Here is a 19,733-nt window from a genome sequence, read left to right on the forward strand (position 1 = left end):
TGTCTGATCAGACACAGTATGGAAGGAGTTTCACTCTGTATCTGATCCCGAGAGTTTGTGATTGGACTGTGTGGAATGAATTTCTCTCTGTCTGTCCTAGGAGTGTCTGATGTGACACCGTGTGGAGGGAGCTTCACTCTGTGCCTGACCCTGGGATTGTGAGATGAGATGGTGAGGAGGGAGCTTGCGTTTGTGCCTGACCCTTTGAGTGTGTGATGGGACAGTAATGAAGGAGCTTCACACTGTGTCTGACCTCGGGAGTGAGTGATGGGCTACTGTGTATGGAGCTTAACTCTATGTCTGACCCCAGGATTGTGTGGTGGGACAGTGTGGAGAGAGCTTCACTCTGTGTCTGATCCTGGGAATTGTTGTTGGGACAATGTGGAGAGAGCTTCACTCTGTGTCTAACCTCGGAGTGTATAATGGAACAGTGTGGAGTGAGTTTCACTCAGGATCTGATCCCAGGAGTCTGTGATTGGACTGCATGGAATTAAATTCTCTCTGTGTCTGTCCCCAGGAGTGTCTGATGAGACACAGAGTGGAGGGAGCTTCACTCTGTGCCTGACCCTGGGATTGTGTGGTGGGATGATGTGGAGCATATTGCACTCTGTGTCTGACCCCCTGGAGTGTATAATAGGACAGTGTGAATTGAGTTTCATTCTGTCTGATCCTGAGATTGTATGATTAGACTTTGTGGAGTGAGTTTCTCTGTGTGTCAGTCCCCAGGAATGTGTCAAGGGACACAGTGTGGAGGGAGCTTCACTCTGTGTCTGACCTTGGGATTGTGGTGTGATGGGACTGTGTGGAGGGAGCTGCATTCTGTGCCTGATGTTGAGAGTGTGTGATGGCACAGTGTGGAGGGAGCTTCACTCTGTGTCTGACCCCAGGTGTGTGTGATGGGACTGTGTGAAGGGAGCTTCGCTCTGTGTCTGACTTCTGGAGTGTGTAATGGGATAGAGTGGAGTTTGTTTCACTCAGTGTCTGATCCCAAGAGTATATGATTATACTTCATGAATTGAATTTCTCTCAGTATGGAGGGAACTTCACTCTGTGTCTGATCCTGGGGTTGTGCGATGGGATGATATGGAGGAAGTTTGGATTTGTGCCTGCACTATGAGTGTGTGATGGGACAGTGTGAAAGGATTTTAACTCTGTGTCTGACACTGGGTGTGTGTGTGATTGGACGGTGTGGAGGGAGCTTCACTTTGTGTCTGACCACAGGGTTCATGATGGGACTGTGTGGTGGGAGATTCTCTCTGGTCTGATCCTGGGAAATTTTGATAGGATGATCTGGAGGGAGCTTCATTCTGTGTCTAAACTTGAGAGTGTGTGATGGCATGGAGTGGAGGGACTTTCACTCTGTGTCTGACTTATAGAGTGTATAATGGGACAGTGTGGAGTGAATTTTACTCTGTGTCTGATCACGAGAATGTATGATTGGACTGTGTGGAATGAATTTTTCTCTGTGTCTGTGTGTGTGTGATAGAGGGTGAGGATGGAGCTTCACTCTGTGTCTGACCCCGAGAATGTGTGATGGGATGGTGTGTGTGGATTTTCACTCTGTTTCTGATCCTGGGTGTGTGTAATGGGATGGAGTGGAGAGAGTTTCAGTTTGTGTCAATTTCCGAGAGTGTGTGATGAGGTGGTGTGGAGGGAGTTTCACTCTGTGTCTTACCCCAGGCGTAGTCATAGTAATAGTCATACTTTATTGATCCTGGGGGAAATTGGTTTTCATTACAGTTGCACCATAAATAATAAATAGTAATAAAACCATAAATAGTTAAATAGTAATACATAAAATTACGCCAGGAAATAAGTCCAGGACCAGCCTATTGGCTCAGGGTGTCAGACCCTCCAAGGGAGGAGTTGTAAAGTTTGATGGCCACAGGCAGGAATGACTTCCTATGACGCTCAGTGTTACATCTCGGTGGAATGAGTCTCTGGCTGAATGTACTCCTGTGCCCAACCAGTACATTATGTAGTGAATGGGAGACATTGTCCAAGATGGCATGCAACTTGGACGGTATGTGTTGGGACTGTCTGAAAACGGGAGAGTGTGATTGGACAGTGCGGCTCTTTGCTCTCTGTGTCTGACCACGGGAATGCATGATGGGACTGTTCACTCTCTGTCTGATCCTGTGAATTTTTGATGGGATGATCTGGAGGAAGCTTCACTGTGTCTAATCCCTGGAGTGTGTGATTGTACGCAGTGGAGAGATTTTTACTCTGTCCAACCTCCGGATTGTGTAATAGAATAGTGTGCAGTGAGTTTCTCTCTGTGTCTGATCCTGAGAGTGATTCCCACTCATTCTCCATCCACTCACCCTCCTTCCTCTCATTTCCCTCATTCTCCCTTCCCTTCCTCCACCTTGTCTCCCTCCAACCTACCCCTCCTTCTCCCCTCCCACTATCTCCGCTTGAATGTTCCTCCCCTTACTCCATAAACAATCCCTCCTCTCTCCCTCTGATTTCAACCTCCTCTTTTCTCTCTAATCTCTCCCCCTTCCTTCACTCCCCAAACCACCTCCACTCTCCCCAAACCACTCCCACCTTCCCCTCTCTCCCTGCCTTTTTCTCTCCCCACTCTCACCCCTCTCTCAGCCCTCTCTCCCCACTCTCTCCCCCTCCCCACCCCTACCCTCCCCTTCCCACACCTCCCACTCCCCTTCTCCCTCTCCCCTTTCCCTAGTCTCACCCCACCCCCTCCCTCTCCCTCTCCCTCTCCCCCCAATCCCTGCCCCCCTTCCACCATCTCCAACTTTCATGTCCGCTCCGCACTCACCCCTCTCCCCTCTTCTCTGTCCTCTGCTCTCCCCTAACCTCTCTCCTCACCTCTCCCTTCTCCTCTTCTTTCACCCCCCTCTCCCCTCTCCTGCTCCCCCCTCCCCTCTCCCCTCTCCTGCTCCCCCCTCCCCTCTCCCCTCTCCCCCTCCCCTCTCCCCTCTCCACCCTCCACTCTCCCCTCTCCCTTCCCCTCTCCCCTCTCCTGCTTCCCCTCCTCTCTCCGCCCTCTCCCCTCTCCCCGCCTCCACTCCCGGTGTCTGTCTCCCTGCCTCTCCCCCACACTCTAACCCCTCTCTCCCCCAATCTCTCCCCTCCCCTTCTCCTCACTCTCTCCCCCTCTCCCTTCCCTCCTCTCCCCGTTCCCTTTTCACCTCTCTCCCTTCACTCTCTCCTGTCCCTGCACTCTCCTCTTTCCCTCTGTCTCCCCCTCTCTCTCCCACACTCTCCTCTGCTCTCTCCCCTTCTCTCTACCCCTCTCTCTACCTTCACTCTCTCCCCTCTCAACCTCACCTCTCTCGCCGGCTCTCTCTTTCCCCTTTTCCCCTTTAATCTCCCTTCTCCCCACTTCTCTGCTCCCCTTCAACCCCCAAAATATTTCCCCATCATTCCCTCATCTCCCCTTATCTTCCCCCCTTCCACTCTTACCCTCTCTCACCCCTCCCACATCTTGCCCCATACCCCCTACCCTCTCTCCCATTCCCTTCTATCAAACTCTCCCCTCCCTCACTTCCACCCCTCTACCCCACTCCCCTCCCCCTCTCCCCCTACTCTCCTTACCTCCGCCCTCCCCTCTCACCCCCTCTCCTCCGTCTCTCCCACTCTCTCCCCATCTCTCCCCTTCCAACTTCCCCCCTCCTCCCTCTCTCCCCATCCCCCATTCTCTCTCCACTGCTCTCCCATTCTTTTCCCCATCTCTCCCCTTTCCACCTTCCTCCCACTTCTCTCTCCCACTCTCCCTCTCTCCCTTCCCCTTCTTTGCCCCTGTTTCCCCTTTCTACCATCCTCCCCCACTCTCCACTCCCTCTCCCTGTCCCTCCACTCTTCCCTCTTTTCCCCCTCTCCCCTCTCAAACCCTTTCTGACCCCCACTCTCCCCTTCTCGCCCCTCTCCCTGCTGTCACTCCCCCTCACTTGATCCCCCTCTCTCTACACCCCTCGAACCATTCTGTCTCCGCTCTCCCCTCCCCCTCTCCTTGCATTCTCTCTCTCCCCTCTCCCTGCTCTCTCTGCTCCCCTTCTCCACTTCACACCTTCACCCTTTTTCCTCTCTATCTCTTCCTCTCTCCCATCTCCTAACACTGTCCCCATCACTCCCTCCCATTCCCCTCTCTTTCCCCCTAAAATCCCCCTTCTCTGCCCTCTCTCCCCTTCTTCCACCATCTCCACCATCACTCCACCTCCCCTATCTTTCCCCTTTCCCCTCCCACCCCTTCCTTCTTCCTCAATCTCTCCCCTTTCCACTCTATCTCACCCCTCTGCCCCTCTTTCTGCCCTATCCCCTCTCCACCCTCTCTCCCACTCCCTCTCTGCTTCTCTCCCCATTCCCTTTCAACCTTCCTCCCCTCTCTCTCTCTTTTCTACCCTCACTCTCCACCTGTCCCTCCACTTTCCTCTTTCCCCTCTCCTTCCTTCTGTCTCTCCTCTCTCCCCTTACTCTCTCCCATCTCCTCACCCTGCCTCCTCCTCCTCCTCCTCTCCTTGCCTTCTCTCTCCTCTCTCCCTCACCTCTCTCCCTGCTCCCTCTCTCTCCCCTTGGCCTCCTTCATCACTTCTCCCCCTTCTCTCTGCTTTCCCTCTTCCCCTTTCAACACCTACTCTCCATTCACCGCTCACCCCCCTAAATCTCTGCCCATCACTCCCTCATCTCCCCCTCTTTCTCCTCCCCTGCTCCTCCCTCTGTGCCCTCTCCCCCTCCTCAACACACTCCCTCCCCCATTAGAACCCCCTCTCCCCTCTCTCCCCCTCCCTCCTCTCCTCCCACTCTGCCCTCCTCTCTGGCACTCTCCCTCCCTACCTCCCCTGCAGTCCTCCCTGTCTCCCCCATCTCTCCCACTCTCTCTCCCCTTCTCTCCCCCCTCTCTTCCCCTTTTCCACCTTCCTCCCTCCTCTCCCCATCCCTCCAATCTCCTCTCTTTCCCCTCTTCCCCCTCTCCCCCTCCTCTCTCTCTCTCTCCCCCATCTTTGCCCCCACCTCCCCTCCTCTCCCTGCTCATTCCCCCATCAGTCTACTCCCTCACTCTTCCCCAGCTCTCTTGATACTTCTCTCTCTATCCCCTCTCCCTCCTCTCTCCTTCCTCCACTCTCCTCACTCCCTTCACCTCTCTCCCCTCTCCTCCTCCACCCTCCTTGCCTTCCCTCCCCTCACCCACACCTCTCTCCCTGCTCTCTCTTTCTCCTTCTCCCCTTCTCCCGTTCTCCGCTCTTCTGCCCCTTCTCTCCCATTTGCCCATTCCCCGTTCTACCCCTAATCTCCCTTCTCCCCTTCACACCCCAAATCTCTCCCCATCACTTCATCTCCCGCTCTCCTTTCCCCTCTATACCACTCCCCCTCTCCTCCATCTCTCCCGATTTTCTCTCTCTCCTCACTCTGACCCCTCCCCACCTCTCTCCTTCCCTACCTGCCCCTCTCCCCTTCTCCCCAATCTTCCCCTCTCTCCCCACTTCCCCCTTTCCAACCCTCTCCTCCTGCTTGCCTTCCTGTGTCCCCCTTCTCCCACTCCCTCTCACCTTCTCTCCCCCTTTCCCCTCTCTCTTCCCTTTCCACCTTCCTCCCTCTCCCCATCACTCTACTCTCCTCTCTTTTCCATTTCTCTCTCCCTCTTTCCCCTCTCACTCCCACTCTCACTCCCTTTTTCTCCCCTCTTTCTCTCCTCTCTCCCCCTCCCTCCCCCTCCCCTCTCTCTCCCTCTCTCTCACTGTTCTCTCTCCCCTTCTCTCTACCTCCTCTCTCCCACCTCTCCCCTGCATTCCCCGCTCACTGCCCCCCACTCTGTAAACCCCTCTCTTTACCCCTTCCCCCTCCCCTCTCCTCCATCCACTCTCCTAACTCCCCTCACCTCCATCTCCTCTCCGCTCCCCCTCTGCTTCCATTCTCTCTCCCTCCCCTCTCTCCTTGCTCTCTCCCCCTTAGATCCCCTTTGCCCCTTTTCCCCATCTCCACAACTCTCTCCCCATATCTCAACCCCTCTCTTCCCCCCTCTCCCCCCACCCCTTCACCCTCTCAACCACTCCCCCTTTCCCTCCCCTATCTCCATGCGCTCTCACTCTCTTTGCCACAGTATCCCCCCTCCCCTCTCTCCACACTGCCTCCTGCTCTTCACCCTCACTCCCCCTCTCTCCCAATTCTACTCCCTATCCCCCTCACCCATCTCTCCCTCTCCCTCTCTCCCACTCTCTCCCTCCCCTTCTCTACCCCTCTCTCCCCTCTCGCCTTTCTACGTTCCTCCCTTCTCACTCCCCTCCCTATCCCTCTGTTCCTCTCTCTCCCTACCTTTCCCTGTCACCCACTTCCCCCCAACCTCTCCTTCTCTCCCTGTCTCTCTCCTCCTCTCTCCCCCCCTCTCTCTCCCTCTCTCCCATCTCTCTCCCCCTCCCCTTCACCCTTTTCCCCTACCCTCCCTTTCCCTCTTTTCCTCCCCTCTCTTTCTCCCCTTTCTTCCTCCCGTCTCGCCATCCCCTCTCCTCCCTCCCCATTCCTCCCTCCCCCTCTTCTTACTTTCTCTCTCCCCTCCCTGCTCTCTCTCCCTGCCTCTCTCCCCTTCTTCCCATCCTGCATCTCCCTCCCCCTCTCCCTAAATCTCTCCCTAAACCATCTTCCAGTTCTCCCCTTCATCCCACCTCTCCCCTTTCTCCCCGCTTTGCCTCCTTGCCTCCTTCTACTCCTCCTCTCCCTTTACCCCCAAATCTCTCCACCATCACTCCCTCATCTCCCACTCTCTTCCCACCTCTCTCCCGCACTCACCCCTACCCCTTCTCCTCCCTCTCTCCCCTCTCCCCAAACCCCAATTCCCCCACTCTCCTCCATTTCCAACCCCTCTCCCCCAGACTACCCACTCTGTCGCCCCTCTCCCTCTCTCTCACACGCTCTCTCTCCTTTCTCCCTCACTTTCTCTTCCTCTCACCCCTTTCACCTTTCCTCCTGTCCCTCCACTCTCCTCTTTCTGCTTTCTCTCCCCCTCTCTCTGCCCTTCCCCCTCTCTCCCCACTCTCTCTGCCTCTCCACCCTCTCTCCCCGCTCTCACTCCACGCCCTCATCATACCCCATCACTCTACCCCCTCTCTGCACCCCTCTTTCTACCTCATGTCACTCCACTGTCCTCCTGCCCCCTTCCCTCCCCCCTCTGCTTGCCTTCTCTCCCCTCTCTCCCTACTCTATCCCTCTTAGTCCCCTTTTTCCCCTCTATCTAAACCCTCTCCTTCCCCTCTCAACCCCTACCACTCTGCCCTCTCTCCCCTCGCCTCCTCTCCCCTCTCCCCCTCCCCCACTCACCCCTCACCATTTCCACCCGCTGTCCCCCTTTCCCCTTCCCCTTTGCCACCTCCCCTCTCTCCCCTCTACCCTCTCCCCCTTTCATCCCCTTCCTCTCCCACTCTTCCACAACCTCTCTCCCACACTCTCCCTCCACTTCTCTGCCCCTCTCTCACCCCACTCTCCCCTTTCCACCTTCCTGACCCCCTGTTTCTACTGCCTCTCCCCCTCTCTCCCCACCTCTCTCCTTGCTCTCACAACCCCTCACTCTACCCCCCCTCTCTCCTCCTCCTTGCTCTCTCCTCCCTCCCCTCCCCTTCCCTTTTTCTCCTATCTCCCTGCTCTCTTTCCACCTTTCTCCCCCACTCCCCCCTCTCCTCTCTGCTCTCTCAACCCCTCTCTCACACCCTCCCTGAACACCCTTCTCTCATCCCCCTCTCTCTCCCTACCTCCCTCCCCTTCTCCCCTTTCTTCCCCTTCTCCTCTTCCTCCACTTCTCCCTAAATTTCTCCTCCTATCACTCCACCCTCTTTCCTTCTCTTTCCCCACTCTCTCAACCTTCCCTGGGCTCCCAATCTCTACCTTCTCTCTCCACCATCTCTGCCACCTCCCCCTCTCTTTAAACTCTCCCCTCTCTCTCTATGTCTCCCCATCACCCCCTCGCCCCACCTCTCCCCCTCTCCCCTTCTCTCCCACCTTTCTCCCCTTCTCCCTCCTTCCTCTTACCCCTCCCTTTCCCTCACCCTCTCCTCTCCCCCTTTTTCCATCTCCATCCCCTCTCTCCCTCCCCACTCCTCCCTCCCTCTTTTCCCCCCTCTATAGCCCCTTCTGTCACCCCCTCACCCTCCCCCCTCTCTTTTTCCCCATCTCTCTCCCCCATCTCTCTCACCCCCTCTCTCCCTCCCTCCTTTACTCCCCAGCACTCTCTCCCCTCCCTGTCTAACCCCTCTCTCTTTAAATTGCTCCCAGAATAAAGCGACACAATGATAATTACTGGGTTGAACGGTAGTGCAGTGATTAGAACAATGCCCTGCAGTACCACCAACCCTCCTCTGTCTGTAAACATTTCCCCGCACTCCCTGTGGCTCAGTGGGTTTCCTCCAGGTGCTCCCATGCCCTCTCACTGTCCAAAGATGTTCCTGTTGGTAGGTTAATTGGTTATTGTCAATTACCCCGTGATTAGGCTCGGGTTAATTGGGGGTTGTAAATTACCCCGTGATTAGGCTCGGGTTAATTGGTTATTGTAAATTACCCTGTGATTAGGCTCCGGTTAATTGGGGGTTGTAAATTACCCCGTGATTAGGCGAGGGTTAATTGGTTATTGTAAATTACCCCGTGATTAGGCTCGGGTTAATTGGGGGTTGTAAATTACCCCGTGATTAGGCTCGGGTTAATTGGGGGTTGTAAATTACCCCATGATTAGGCTCGGGTTAATTGGTTATTGTCAATTACCCCGTGGTTAGGTGTGGGTTAATTGGTTATTGTCAATTACCCCGTGGTTAGGCTCGGGTTAATTGGTTATTGTCAATTACCCCGTGGTTAGGCTCGGGTTAATTAGTTACTGTCAATTACCCCATGGTTAGGCTCAGGTTTATTGGTTACAGTCAATTACCCCGTGATTAGGCTCGGGTTAATTGGTTACTGTCAATTACCCCATGATTTGGCTCTGGTTAATTGGTTACTGTAAATTACTACCTCAGCACTGTGAGTCAAAACTGCCTCTGTCAATCTTCTTGCAACCACCCTCATCATGTGTGGGATGAGTTGGAGTGCGTTGGGCCGGCTGAAGAGAATCCAAACCCATGCAGGTTATCACCAGACTTGAAGTGCCAACACCCATCAGTCCCGAATACCTCAAAGGAGTGCTGGTGCTCTTCCTTGTTCTGTTCAACAGATACCAAAAGAAGTCTTTGTTGTTCTTTTGTTCCTCAGCTCACGGACGGCTATCCAAGGCATCAGTCATTTCAATGGCTTTGAAAGGGGCTTTGTTTCTTTTCACCTCAGTGGCTCTGATTTGTTTCCTTAAGAACCGCAGGAGTACCGGAAAGTGAGTATTCAGACACCTCCCACTGACCCAAAGGTTCAAAGGTTCATTTTATTGTTGATGTATGCATGTACAATACAACGCTCATATTTGCCTTCCCCAGATAGCCATGAAATACCATGGGTGTTGTTGAAAGAAAAGATATCAACTCTGCCCCCAGTACAAAAAGACAAACCCAAAACAAACAAAACTCACAAACCCCAAACTGCTCCACTCCCACCGCCACAGAGAAAAAAATCAACTGAAGTTACAAATCCCCCATCTCCTCTGGATCTCTATTTCTGCTCTCACCCAATTCCACCCCACATCCACCCACACTGAACAGTCTTACAGTTTGCCTGGTCCTCTCCTGCTACCCCAAGCAGTCTACACATCCAACATCTCAATCTTTGTAACTTCTGCCAGATACAACGGAATCCAATTATCATCTACATCTTCTCCTTCCCCCCCTCTCCCCTCTCTGCATTCGACAGGGATCACTCTCTCTGTAACACCCAGCTCTGCTCATCCCTCTCTAGGCACTCTTCCCTGTTACCCCATGGAGTGTGACACCCCCTTATGCCTCCTGCCACACCACCATCTGGGTATCAAACAGCCCTTCTCGGTGAGGCCCCCTTTCGCAGTCCCCCAGTGTTACTCATTGTATCCAGTGCTCTTGCTTTGGCCTCCTCTACGTCAGTGAGGCTGGCTACAGGTTGGATGACACTTCACAAAGCACCTTCACTTTGCCCACCATTACTGCCTGGATTTCTCAGTGGCCAGACATCTTCATTTTCCTCTTCAATTCCCCACTGACTTATCAGTGGGGACTGTGGAGCTCCTGTTTCAATGTCAATCAATGCCGAGGAATTTTAATCACATTAGAGTTTCTGTCTCAGATCCGGCACTCCCACACTCGGAGCTTCGCCAACATCAGAATTCTCGAATCTGCCTACTCTTCTTCCCTTTTAAAAACTCTGAGCCGTCATAGAGGGAGGATATTTCCCAGATGACCCCGGAGATGTGCAGTTCTCCTGCAGAGAGGCTGGAGAGGCTGTGTTCCCCACAACAGGTCAAAGGGAGATTGAATGAAGGCATTAAAAATCATGTGAGGTTACACAGGACAGAAAGCATTGTGGCACTGTTCCGACCCTCAGCCCACAATGTTCAAAACTTTCCGTCTTACAAAGCTCACCATGTTTCTATCATCCATCTGCCTATCTAAATGTCTCTCAAATGTCCGTAATGTCTCTGTTTCTACCACCAACCCCGGCAGTGAGTTTCTCACACCAGCCACTCGACATTCCTCCAATCACATTAAAGTTATGCCCCTGGTATTACCCATTTCTGTCCTGGAGAAAAGTCTCTGACTGTCTACTCTGTCTATACCTCTACCAAGTCACCTTTCACATTCCTTCACTCCAAACAGAAAAGCCCTGACTCGCTCAACCTACCCTCATAAGAGATGCCCTGAAGTCCACACAACATCCTGGTAAATTTCCTCTGCACCCTCACTAGTTTTTCCACATCCTTCTTAGAAAGAGGCCAGGTTGTACAGTGTCAATCAGGAAGAGCCGTTTCTGGAGGGAGGAGTATTAGAAACTAGGGAGTCTTCGACCAGAGGTGATCAGTCAGAGGTCTAGAGAGAAAGGGGAAGGGACGGGACAGGTTTTGTGATCTGGGGTGGGCAGTATTAAAGGGCAGTGAGACCAGGTGCCACAGGAACTTTCCAATCAACAGTACCAGAATAATGGGGGAAATGTGCAAGGTCATAGGGGTAGAAGAGGGGAGAGCAGGACGGATTGGAGACTCTCACTGACAGTGGTCACTACTAGACTCGCCCAGGGTGGAATTTCTCACAATGTGTGGCACTAACACCAAAATATCACCCATTTCTGGGGACCAATATTCACTCCTCCCCACCCCGACCTCAGCCTCTCTCATTGCTCTGTGCCTGACTAATGTTGTCCTCAACCCTAGTCCAGCAGAAAAAGCAGAAAGGCTTGTGCCAAACCATTTGTATGAAATGGTCTCAATCAGCAGTGGGGGAAACAAGGTGGAAGAAACAATGAAAACTCCACAATAATCCAGGTAAGAACTATTGCTCGACACCCTGAGTGCTGTTGTTCAGATCACAAGCTCTTCCTCAGCATTGCCCACTGCCAATGCTCCTTCATTACTACCTCCCTAACACGATGGATAGTGTGGTGTTCCATGAGTATTGCCCATGCAGCAATGCCACAGATTTATAGGGTCATACAGCACAGAAGAAAAGCCCTCAATATCCATACCAACTGTTAAGTTCCAATCTGTATTCATCTAGCATTTTGTCCATCACCCTCTCAGCCTTGGCAATTCCAGAGCTTGTCAGATACTGAAATGTTGTGGAAGTACCCACCTCCACCACCGCTCAGGCAGTACACTCCAAACTCCAACCACTCTCAGGACCAAAATGTTCCTTAGAACCTCTCCAAACCTCCAACATCTTAGCCCAAACCTTGGCCCTCAAGTTTTAGATACCAGTGCTATGAGGAACAGTTTCCTTATTCCTTGTGAAGAAAAGTCTATGACCCACTTAGCTTTCATTCCTTCTGTCATGATCCCCATCTGTCTTCTCTTCTCCAAGGAACACTATTGCAGCCGATCCAGTCTCTTCTCTTCATCAAAAAGCTCCAATCCCTTGTTAGATCTGGTGATATTTATCCAGAGGTCCTTCGGAAGTCAAGAATGAGGCAGAAAACTTGATGGTTACGGTTGTTTTATTAATTGTTACAGGAACAAAGAACAAGCATATAAAGAGAGAAAATAAAGAAGTTGTGGTCATCTTCAACAAAAATTAACCTCAAGTTGAGGAGATAAAGCACAATCTATTGTGAAACAGTCTGGTTGTGGGGTGATATGGGCTGCAGGAAAACGTCCAGAAAAATACAGAACCAGCTATACAACAATTGCTGAAAATTCACTCAGCAATTACACATACAGGCAATTACAGAAAAATTGCAGGCAAGCATAGGAAAGTGAAATCTGAGGAAAATAAAGGAAAAATAACAATTCTACACCTAATCCAGCACCTTGCAACATTCTTGTAGAGCGACACAGAAGAGAGCTGAAAGAAATCAATAGGTCAGGCGGCATCTATCTTTGGATGGGTTCGACCCAAAGTGCCATCTGTCTGTTTTCTTCCACAGAAGCTGCCTAAACTGATGAGTTCCTCCAGTATTTTGTGTAAGGCTTCATTTTTCCAGAATCCACAGCAATCTGCATTGTGCCTCCAACATCCATGTGAATTTCCTCTGCACCTTTTCCTGTACAATCATATGCCTCCCATGGTGTGGTGACTTGAACTGAACACAGGTGTGGCCGAGCCAATGTTCTACGTAGTTGTAGCATAAATTCTCTGCTTGTATACTCTGTTCCTCAGCTAATGAGAGTAAAACATTCCACAGCCCTTCTTCACACCTTTTACTTCAGTGCAGCACGGTAATTGGTCACACGCGTGTAAATGGGTCACATGGCCTTGTCGGATAGGTAGGATCTAACCGTGCTGAATCTATAAATGAATAAAAGCAAAACACGTTTGCTGCCACCTTGACTGCAGAAATTCTATTCCCCAACGTTATGTGTGCCCCTGCCATTCATTATTTATACCATTCCCTCAATAACCCTCAGTCTAATCACAACACACTAATCGATATTAGATTCTAATGCTTTCCCTCCGTACTACCATTCTGACAGCAGGCTGGTTGTTCTGTTCTGTGACTCTCACTCAGTATTAGTTTTTTAACAGAGGGACAATCCCACAATCCTGCCCCAGACTGTCTGATAACCGAAAGCTTCTTTTCTCAAAGCATGCCATAATCTGTTGTCTTCACCGTGGGAAATACTCCAATGAGGTGTGTGTGTGTGTGTTTTCATCTAACTGTGTTACTGTGTTTGTATGTGTGTCTAAGACCATAAGATACAGGAGCAGAAGTAGGCCACTCAGCCCATTAAGTCTGTTCTGCCATTCAATCATGGGCTATCCAATTCTTCCAGTCATCCCCACTCCCCTGCCTTCTCCCTGTACCCTTTGATGCCCTGGCTAATCAAGAACCTATCTATCTCTGCATTAAAGGAACCCAATGACTTGGCCTCCACAGCTGCTCGTGGCAACAAATTCTGCACATTTACCACCCTCTGACTAAAGTAATTTCTCCACATCTCTGCTTTAAATGGATGTCTTTCAATTCTAAAGTCATGCCCTCTTGTCCTAGACTCCCCGACCATGGGAAATAAGCTTGCCATATCTAATCTGTTCAGGCCTTTTAACATTTGGAATGTTCCTATAAGATCCCCCCTTCATTCTCCTGAACTCCAAGGAATACAGCCCAAGAGCTGCCAGACATTCCTCATAAGATAACCCTTTCATTCCTGGAATCATTCTCATGAGTCTTCCCTGAACCCTCTCCAATGTCAGTATATCCTTTCTAAAATAAGGAGCCCAAAACTGCAGACAATACACAAGTGAGGTCCCACGAGTGCCTTATAGAGCCTCAACATCACATCCCTGAATGAATGCCAACATTGCATTCACCTTCTTCACCACAGACTCAACCTGGAGGTTAACCTTTAGAGTATCCTGCACAAGTCCCTTTGCATCTCTGCATTTTGAATTCTCTCCCCATCTAAGTAATAGTCTGCCCATTTATTTCTTCCACCAAATTGTATGACCATACACTTTCCAACATTTCATTTGCCACTTCTTTGCCCATTCCCCTAAACTATCTGAGTCTCTCTGCAGACTCTCTGTTTCCTCAACACTATCCGTCCTCCACCTATCTTTGTATCATCGGCAAATTTTGCCACAAATCCATTAATCCCACAGTCCAAGTTATTGACATACATAGTAAAAAGAAGCAGTCCTAACACCAACCCCTGTGGAACTCCACTGGTAACCAGCAGCCAGCCAGATTAAGATCCCTTTATTCCCACTCTCTGTTTTCTGCCGACCAGCCAATACTCCACCCGCTCCAGTAACTTCCCTGTAATTCCATGGTCCCTTATCTTGCTAAGCAGCTGCACGTGCAGCACCTTGTCAAAGGCCTTCTGAAATTCTAAGCACACCACATCCACTGCATCTCCTTTATCTACCCTGCTTGTAATTTCCTCAAAAAATCCAGGTACTCCATAATCTCATCCCTAACAATCGATTCCAACAACTTCCAATCACTGATGTTAGGCTAACAGATCTATAGTTTCCTTTCTGTTGCCTCCCACCCTTCTAAAATAGCGGAGTATCATTTGCAAATTTCCAGTCACCCGGTACTACGCCAAAATCTATCGATTCTTAAAAGAACATTGTTACTGCCTCCAGAATCTCTCCAGCTACTTCCTTCAGAACCCAAGGGTGCATTCCATCAGGCCCAGGAGATTTATCCGCCCTTAGACCATTAAACTGCCTGAGCACCTTCTCAGTCGTAATTTTCACAGCACAAACTTCACTTCCCTGACACTCTTGAATGTCCGGTATACTGCAGTTGTTTTCCACTGTGAAGACTGATGCAAAATACACATTCAATTATAGAGAAGTACAGCACAGAAACAGGCCCTTCAGCCCATCAAGTCCATGCCAAAACCACTTAAGCCGCCTTCTCTCATTGACCTGCATCGGGATCATAGACCTCCATACCCCTACCATCCAGGTACCTGTCTAAACCTCTCTTAAACATTGAAATCAAGCTCACATGCACCACATTAAATTTAAGAATTTCAGAAATTTTTGCCAGATATCAGCTTAGAGGCTCCAAAGCTTTCAAATAGCAAGTTTTGGAAAGTGGTTAATTTATTTTCAAAAGCCATTTTTCTATAATGTGTTTTGGAAATCAAAATATTCATTAAATAGAAGTGTTTCTGGTAATGAATTATATCAGCTCTGCAAGTAATTTATTTTTAATCAATAAATTGCAAAGGTTCAGGACTGAAGTATTTACCCTTCAACAAGAGGGTAAACAGCACCAGAATTTATACTGCCCACTTATATAGGCTCGCACTCACTGTCCTCTGTCATCTCTGCATCTCTCATCACAATATCTCCAGCATCATTTTCTATTGGTCCTATATCTACCCTCAGCTCTCTTTTACCCTTTAAATATTGTAAAAAATCTTTTCGTATCTTCTTTGATACTAATCGCCAACTTCCTTTCATAATTCATCTTTTCCTTCCGAATGACTTTCTTTGTTTCCTTCTGTAACTTTTTAAAAGTTTCCCAATCCTCTATCTTCTTACTAGTTTTGGCTTCATTGTATGTCCTGTCTTTTGTTTTTACTTTGGCTCTGAATTCACTTGTCAGCCACGGTAGTGTCCTTCTTTCATTTGAAAATTTCTTCTTATTTGGAATATATCTGTCTTACACTTCATTCTTTTTTTTTGCTGAAACTCCAGCCATTGCTGCTCTGTTGTCCTTCCTGCTAGTAACCCTTTCCAGTCAACTTTGGCCTCTTCCCCTCTCACGCCATTGTAATTTCCTTTATTCCACTGAAATACTGACAAATTGGAATTTAGTTTATCCTTCTCCAATTTCAAGGTGAACTTGAAAATATTGTGATCACTGTTCTCTAAGGGTTCCTTAACCTGAAGCTCTCTTATCACCTCTGGATCATCGCACAACACCCAATCCAGCACAGCCAATCCCCTAGTGGGCTCAACAACAATCTGTTCTAAAAGGCCATCCCTTAGACATTCTACAAATTGTCACTCTTGAGGCCTGGTTTTCCCAATCCACTTTCATGTGAAATTCCCTAACGATTATCATTTCATTGCCCTTCTGACATGCCTTTTCTATCTCCTGCCGTAATTTGTAACCCACAGCCCGGCTGCTGTTTGGAAGCCTGTATACAACTACCATTAGGGTCCTTTTACCCTTGCCATTTCTTAACTCAATGCTGTCAGAACCATGGATTCAGCACTTTCGGCAATTGTGCTCGTGAATATGCACGTGTCAGCTTATTACCATTTCATTGTGATGGTATTTAACTCCATTCATTCCGTCGTAGTATTTGTCAAAACTTGGACACAGCAACGCTTTGTTATCTGCATTCCGCCTTGCCTGAGAAATTGGACTGTCGATTCAACTGACTCTGAAGACTAGCGGTATTTGTTTAGATTTCAGCCGCAGTGTAGGCTTCATTTTCCATTTGAGTGCTTTAATCAATGGCCCTGTTTGGCCTAACATTTATTGTTTTATTCTTCCTTTAAAATTGTTCGCATTAAAGTCTGTGAGCTATCGAGCTGCTTCAGTGTCTCTCACTCTGCACTTGGGCCATTATCCGAACTGGGTGACAAACCCATAAAGACTCTATACCCTCCAATCCTATGTCATCTCTTTCTAATGATTTAATATTATTTCTTATACACAGGGCCACACCACGAGACTCTATACCCTCCAATCCTATGTCATCTCTTTCTAATGATTTAATATTATTTCTTATACACAGGGCCACACCACCCCATCTGCCTACTGACCTATCTTTCTGATACACCTTGTATCTTTGGATGTTCAGCTCCCAATGGCAGCCATTCTATAGCCAAGTTTCAGAGATGGCCACAATGTCATACTTGCCAATCTGTAGCTGAATTTCAAGTTCGTCCATTTTATTTCTTATGCAGTAAAGTAAGTAAAGGCATCCGTTAGTCTTGTGAGACCATGGATCTGCGCCTGGAAAGTTTTCACTCTCCAGGGCGCAGGCCTGGGCAAGGTTGTATGGAAGACCAGCAGTTGCCCATGCTGCAAGTCTCCCCTCTCCACGACACCCATGTTGTCCAAGGGAAGGGCATTAAGACCCATACAGCTTGGCACCAGAGTCATCGCAGAGCAATGTGTGATTAAGTGCCTTGCTCAAGGACACAACACGTTCCCTCAGCTGGGGCTCGAACTCATGACCTTCAGGTTGCTAGTCCAATGCCTTAACCACTTGGCCACGTGCCCACACCTCCTTATGCAGTATTCATTCAAATATAACACTTTCAGTCCAGTATTTGTTGCTTTCTGTTGTAACTGCACCATGCCTCTCCTGCCTGTCCTTTCTATCATCCCTGTTGCATGCTATCTTTGATTTGTTTCTGTTTTCCCTGTCCTCAGCCCTATCACTCTTGTTCACTTCCCCCTGCAAAATTCATTTAAACCCTCCCTAACAGTTCTGTTAAATGTGCCTGCTAGGATATTGGACTCCTTTGGGTTCAGGTGTAACCCATCCTTTTTGTACAGGCCATACCTCCCCCAGAAGAGGCCCCAATGATCCAGGAACCCAAAGCCCTGCCACCTACACCAGTCTCTCAGCCACATTCTGTGTATGTGTATTAATTTGCCTCATCATACTGTTCCTGTGCTCGTTAGCACATGGCTCAGGCAGCAATCCTGAGATTACTACCCTGGGAGTCCTGCTTTTCAGCTTTCTACCCAACTCTCTGAATTCTCTCTTCTAGACCTCCTCTATTTTTCTTCCGACATCATTGGTACCAACGTGCACCAAGACCCCTAACTGTTCACCCTCTCCCTTCAGAATACTCTGCACCTGATCCGAGACATCCTGTACCCTGGCACCTGGGAGGCAGCACACCATGAGGGTATCTCCATCGGGCTGACAGAACCTCCTGCCTGTTGCCGTCACTATGGAATCCCCTATGACTACCACATTCCTCACCTTCTTGTCTCCCTTCTGCACCACGGAACCAGGCTCAGTGGTTGTCCTCTGTCAGGTCACCCCCACCCCACTGAACAGCATCCAAAACGAGATAATGATTATTGAGGGGGTTGGCTACAGGGGTACTCTCTGCTATCTGATTTCTTCTCTTCCCTGACAGTCACTCTGTGTGTGTGTGTGTGTGTGTGTGTGTGTGTGTGTGTGTGTGCTTTTGTGTGTGTCTCACAGGGGGTTTGTGTCTGTGTGTGGATTTCTTTGACTGTGTGGGTGAGTGTGTGTTTCTGTGTATGTGTATGTATGTATGACTTTATGTTTCTCCCAGTGACGGTCAGTGTGTGTGTGTGTGTGTGTCTGAGAGACAGCGTGTACTCTGTAGTTGCACTCCTTACACAAACACATTCAGTCACAAGTATTACCTTGTCATTCTGCTGTCGTTACAGTGAGCGTGCCTGCCTCACTGTCTTCCCTGGTGTATTTTAATACTCTGGTTCCTACACAAGCTGATGTGTTCTAGCTGGTGTTATGGTGCCTTTCCCACCATTCATGGCAGAATATTCCATTTCTTTAGTAATCTGTTTGTGTAAATGTGTGTCTATATTTGTGTACTGTAATTAAGTTTGATACTTATGTTTATTTTGTAATGAATTATAACTTGATTGTATATTGTATATACATTGTATAACTACATCATATTCTAGTGCACATGTAATCTCATGTTAGCTTTGTTTGTAATGAAAGATGGTATACTCTAGTGTCTAAAAAAGGAGCTCTTCTCCCTCAGAGGGGAGAGAGATAGCGGCTGTCTGTCACACCGGACAAGAATTAATTACAGAGTCATTACTGTGTTTGCTGGTAGATATCTGTTTGTAAATATTGACATTTTTCTTTTCATTACATTTGCAACATTGTTTGATTTTTGGCACACCAAATAAACAGCACTTTATTAAACTGCTAAGCGACTCCAGCTGTTTCTTCATTCATAACCAACATTTTTAACTCTGTGTGTGTACGTGTGTGTGTGTGTGTGTCTGTGAGAGAGAAAGTACATTTATTTCTGAGTGTGTGTTTGTGTTTCTCTGAGTCTGGGTTTCTATCTGTGTGTACGTGTGTATTTCTCTGTGTGTACATTTATGTGTTTCTGTGTGTGTTGTTCTGTATTTCTGGGGTGTGTGAGAATGTGTTTCTTCCTGTGTTTCACTGTGTCTTTTTCTACGTCTGTATGAGTGTGAGTTTCCTTGTGTATGAGTGCTTCTGTTTGTCTGTGTAAGCGGGGTTCATCTTTTATGTTACTGTGTAGGCTAATTAAAATGGCTTCTTTGTTATGTTATACTTGGGAATGCTTCTTTGTTATGTTACACGCTGAGAAAGTTTTGCGTTCGCAGTTTGTTGTGGGTTAGGGAGTGATAAGAGGATGTTACGAACCAATTGGGATAGTTGTTATGATTTTGGTGTATCTGGAAGATTTGTATGCGCGGGGTTTTGAGGCAGAAGGCGGGAGAGAGAGACAGAGAATGGACCAGCTGCTAGCGGGGTCGGACCCCGAGCGGGGCATTTGGTGAGGAGGGGAGACGGAGACGGACTCGTGTGGAGCGTCTGGTCAACCACCATTGTTGGTCCCAGGCGGCCGGTCGAGGTGGTCCGAGGGGTCACAGGGTGAAGAAGAAGGGTCCCAAGCTCCAACTGATTGTGCACGAAGGGATTGAACTTTGATAAGTGTGGCACCTTTTATTTTCCTTTTATATTTTATTTTCTATTGATTATATAGTTCCAGTAACATCTA

The 19,733-nt window shown here is 49.0% G+C and overlaps 1 protein-coding gene across 4 annotated transcripts in view; it reads left to right on the plus strand.

Moving 5' to 3' along the window:
- LOC140193842 (B-cell receptor CD22-like) overlaps nucleotides 1–18,908 on the plus strand; it is a 57,595-nt gene extending 38,687 nt beyond the window's left edge. For 3 of the 4 annotated variants that reach the window (XM_072251000.1, XM_072250998.1, XM_072250999.1), the window contains 3 exons: nucleotides 9,184–9,298; nucleotides 11,255–11,365; nucleotides 12,050–18,908. In XM_072251000.1, coding sequence (XP_072107101.1) covers nucleotides 9,184–9,298; nucleotides 11,255–11,360 — 221 coding nt within the window. In that variant the 3' untranslated portion in view covers nucleotides 11,361–11,365; nucleotides 12,050–18,908. The remainder of the gene's footprint in view (nucleotides 1–9,183; nucleotides 9,299–11,254; nucleotides 11,366–12,049) is intronic. The other variant, XR_011884960.1, reaches the window with a different exon arrangement.
- Nucleotides 18,909–19,733: the final 825 nt, after the last annotated feature.

The sequence above is a fragment of the Mobula birostris genome, unplaced genomic scaffold (genome assembly GCF_030028105.1).
Source record: "Mobula birostris isolate sMobBir1 unplaced genomic scaffold, sMobBir1.hap1 scaffold_913, whole genome shotgun sequence".
Classification (NCBI taxonomy): Eukaryota; Metazoa; Chordata; class Chondrichthyes; order Myliobatiformes; family Myliobatidae; genus Mobula; species Mobula birostris.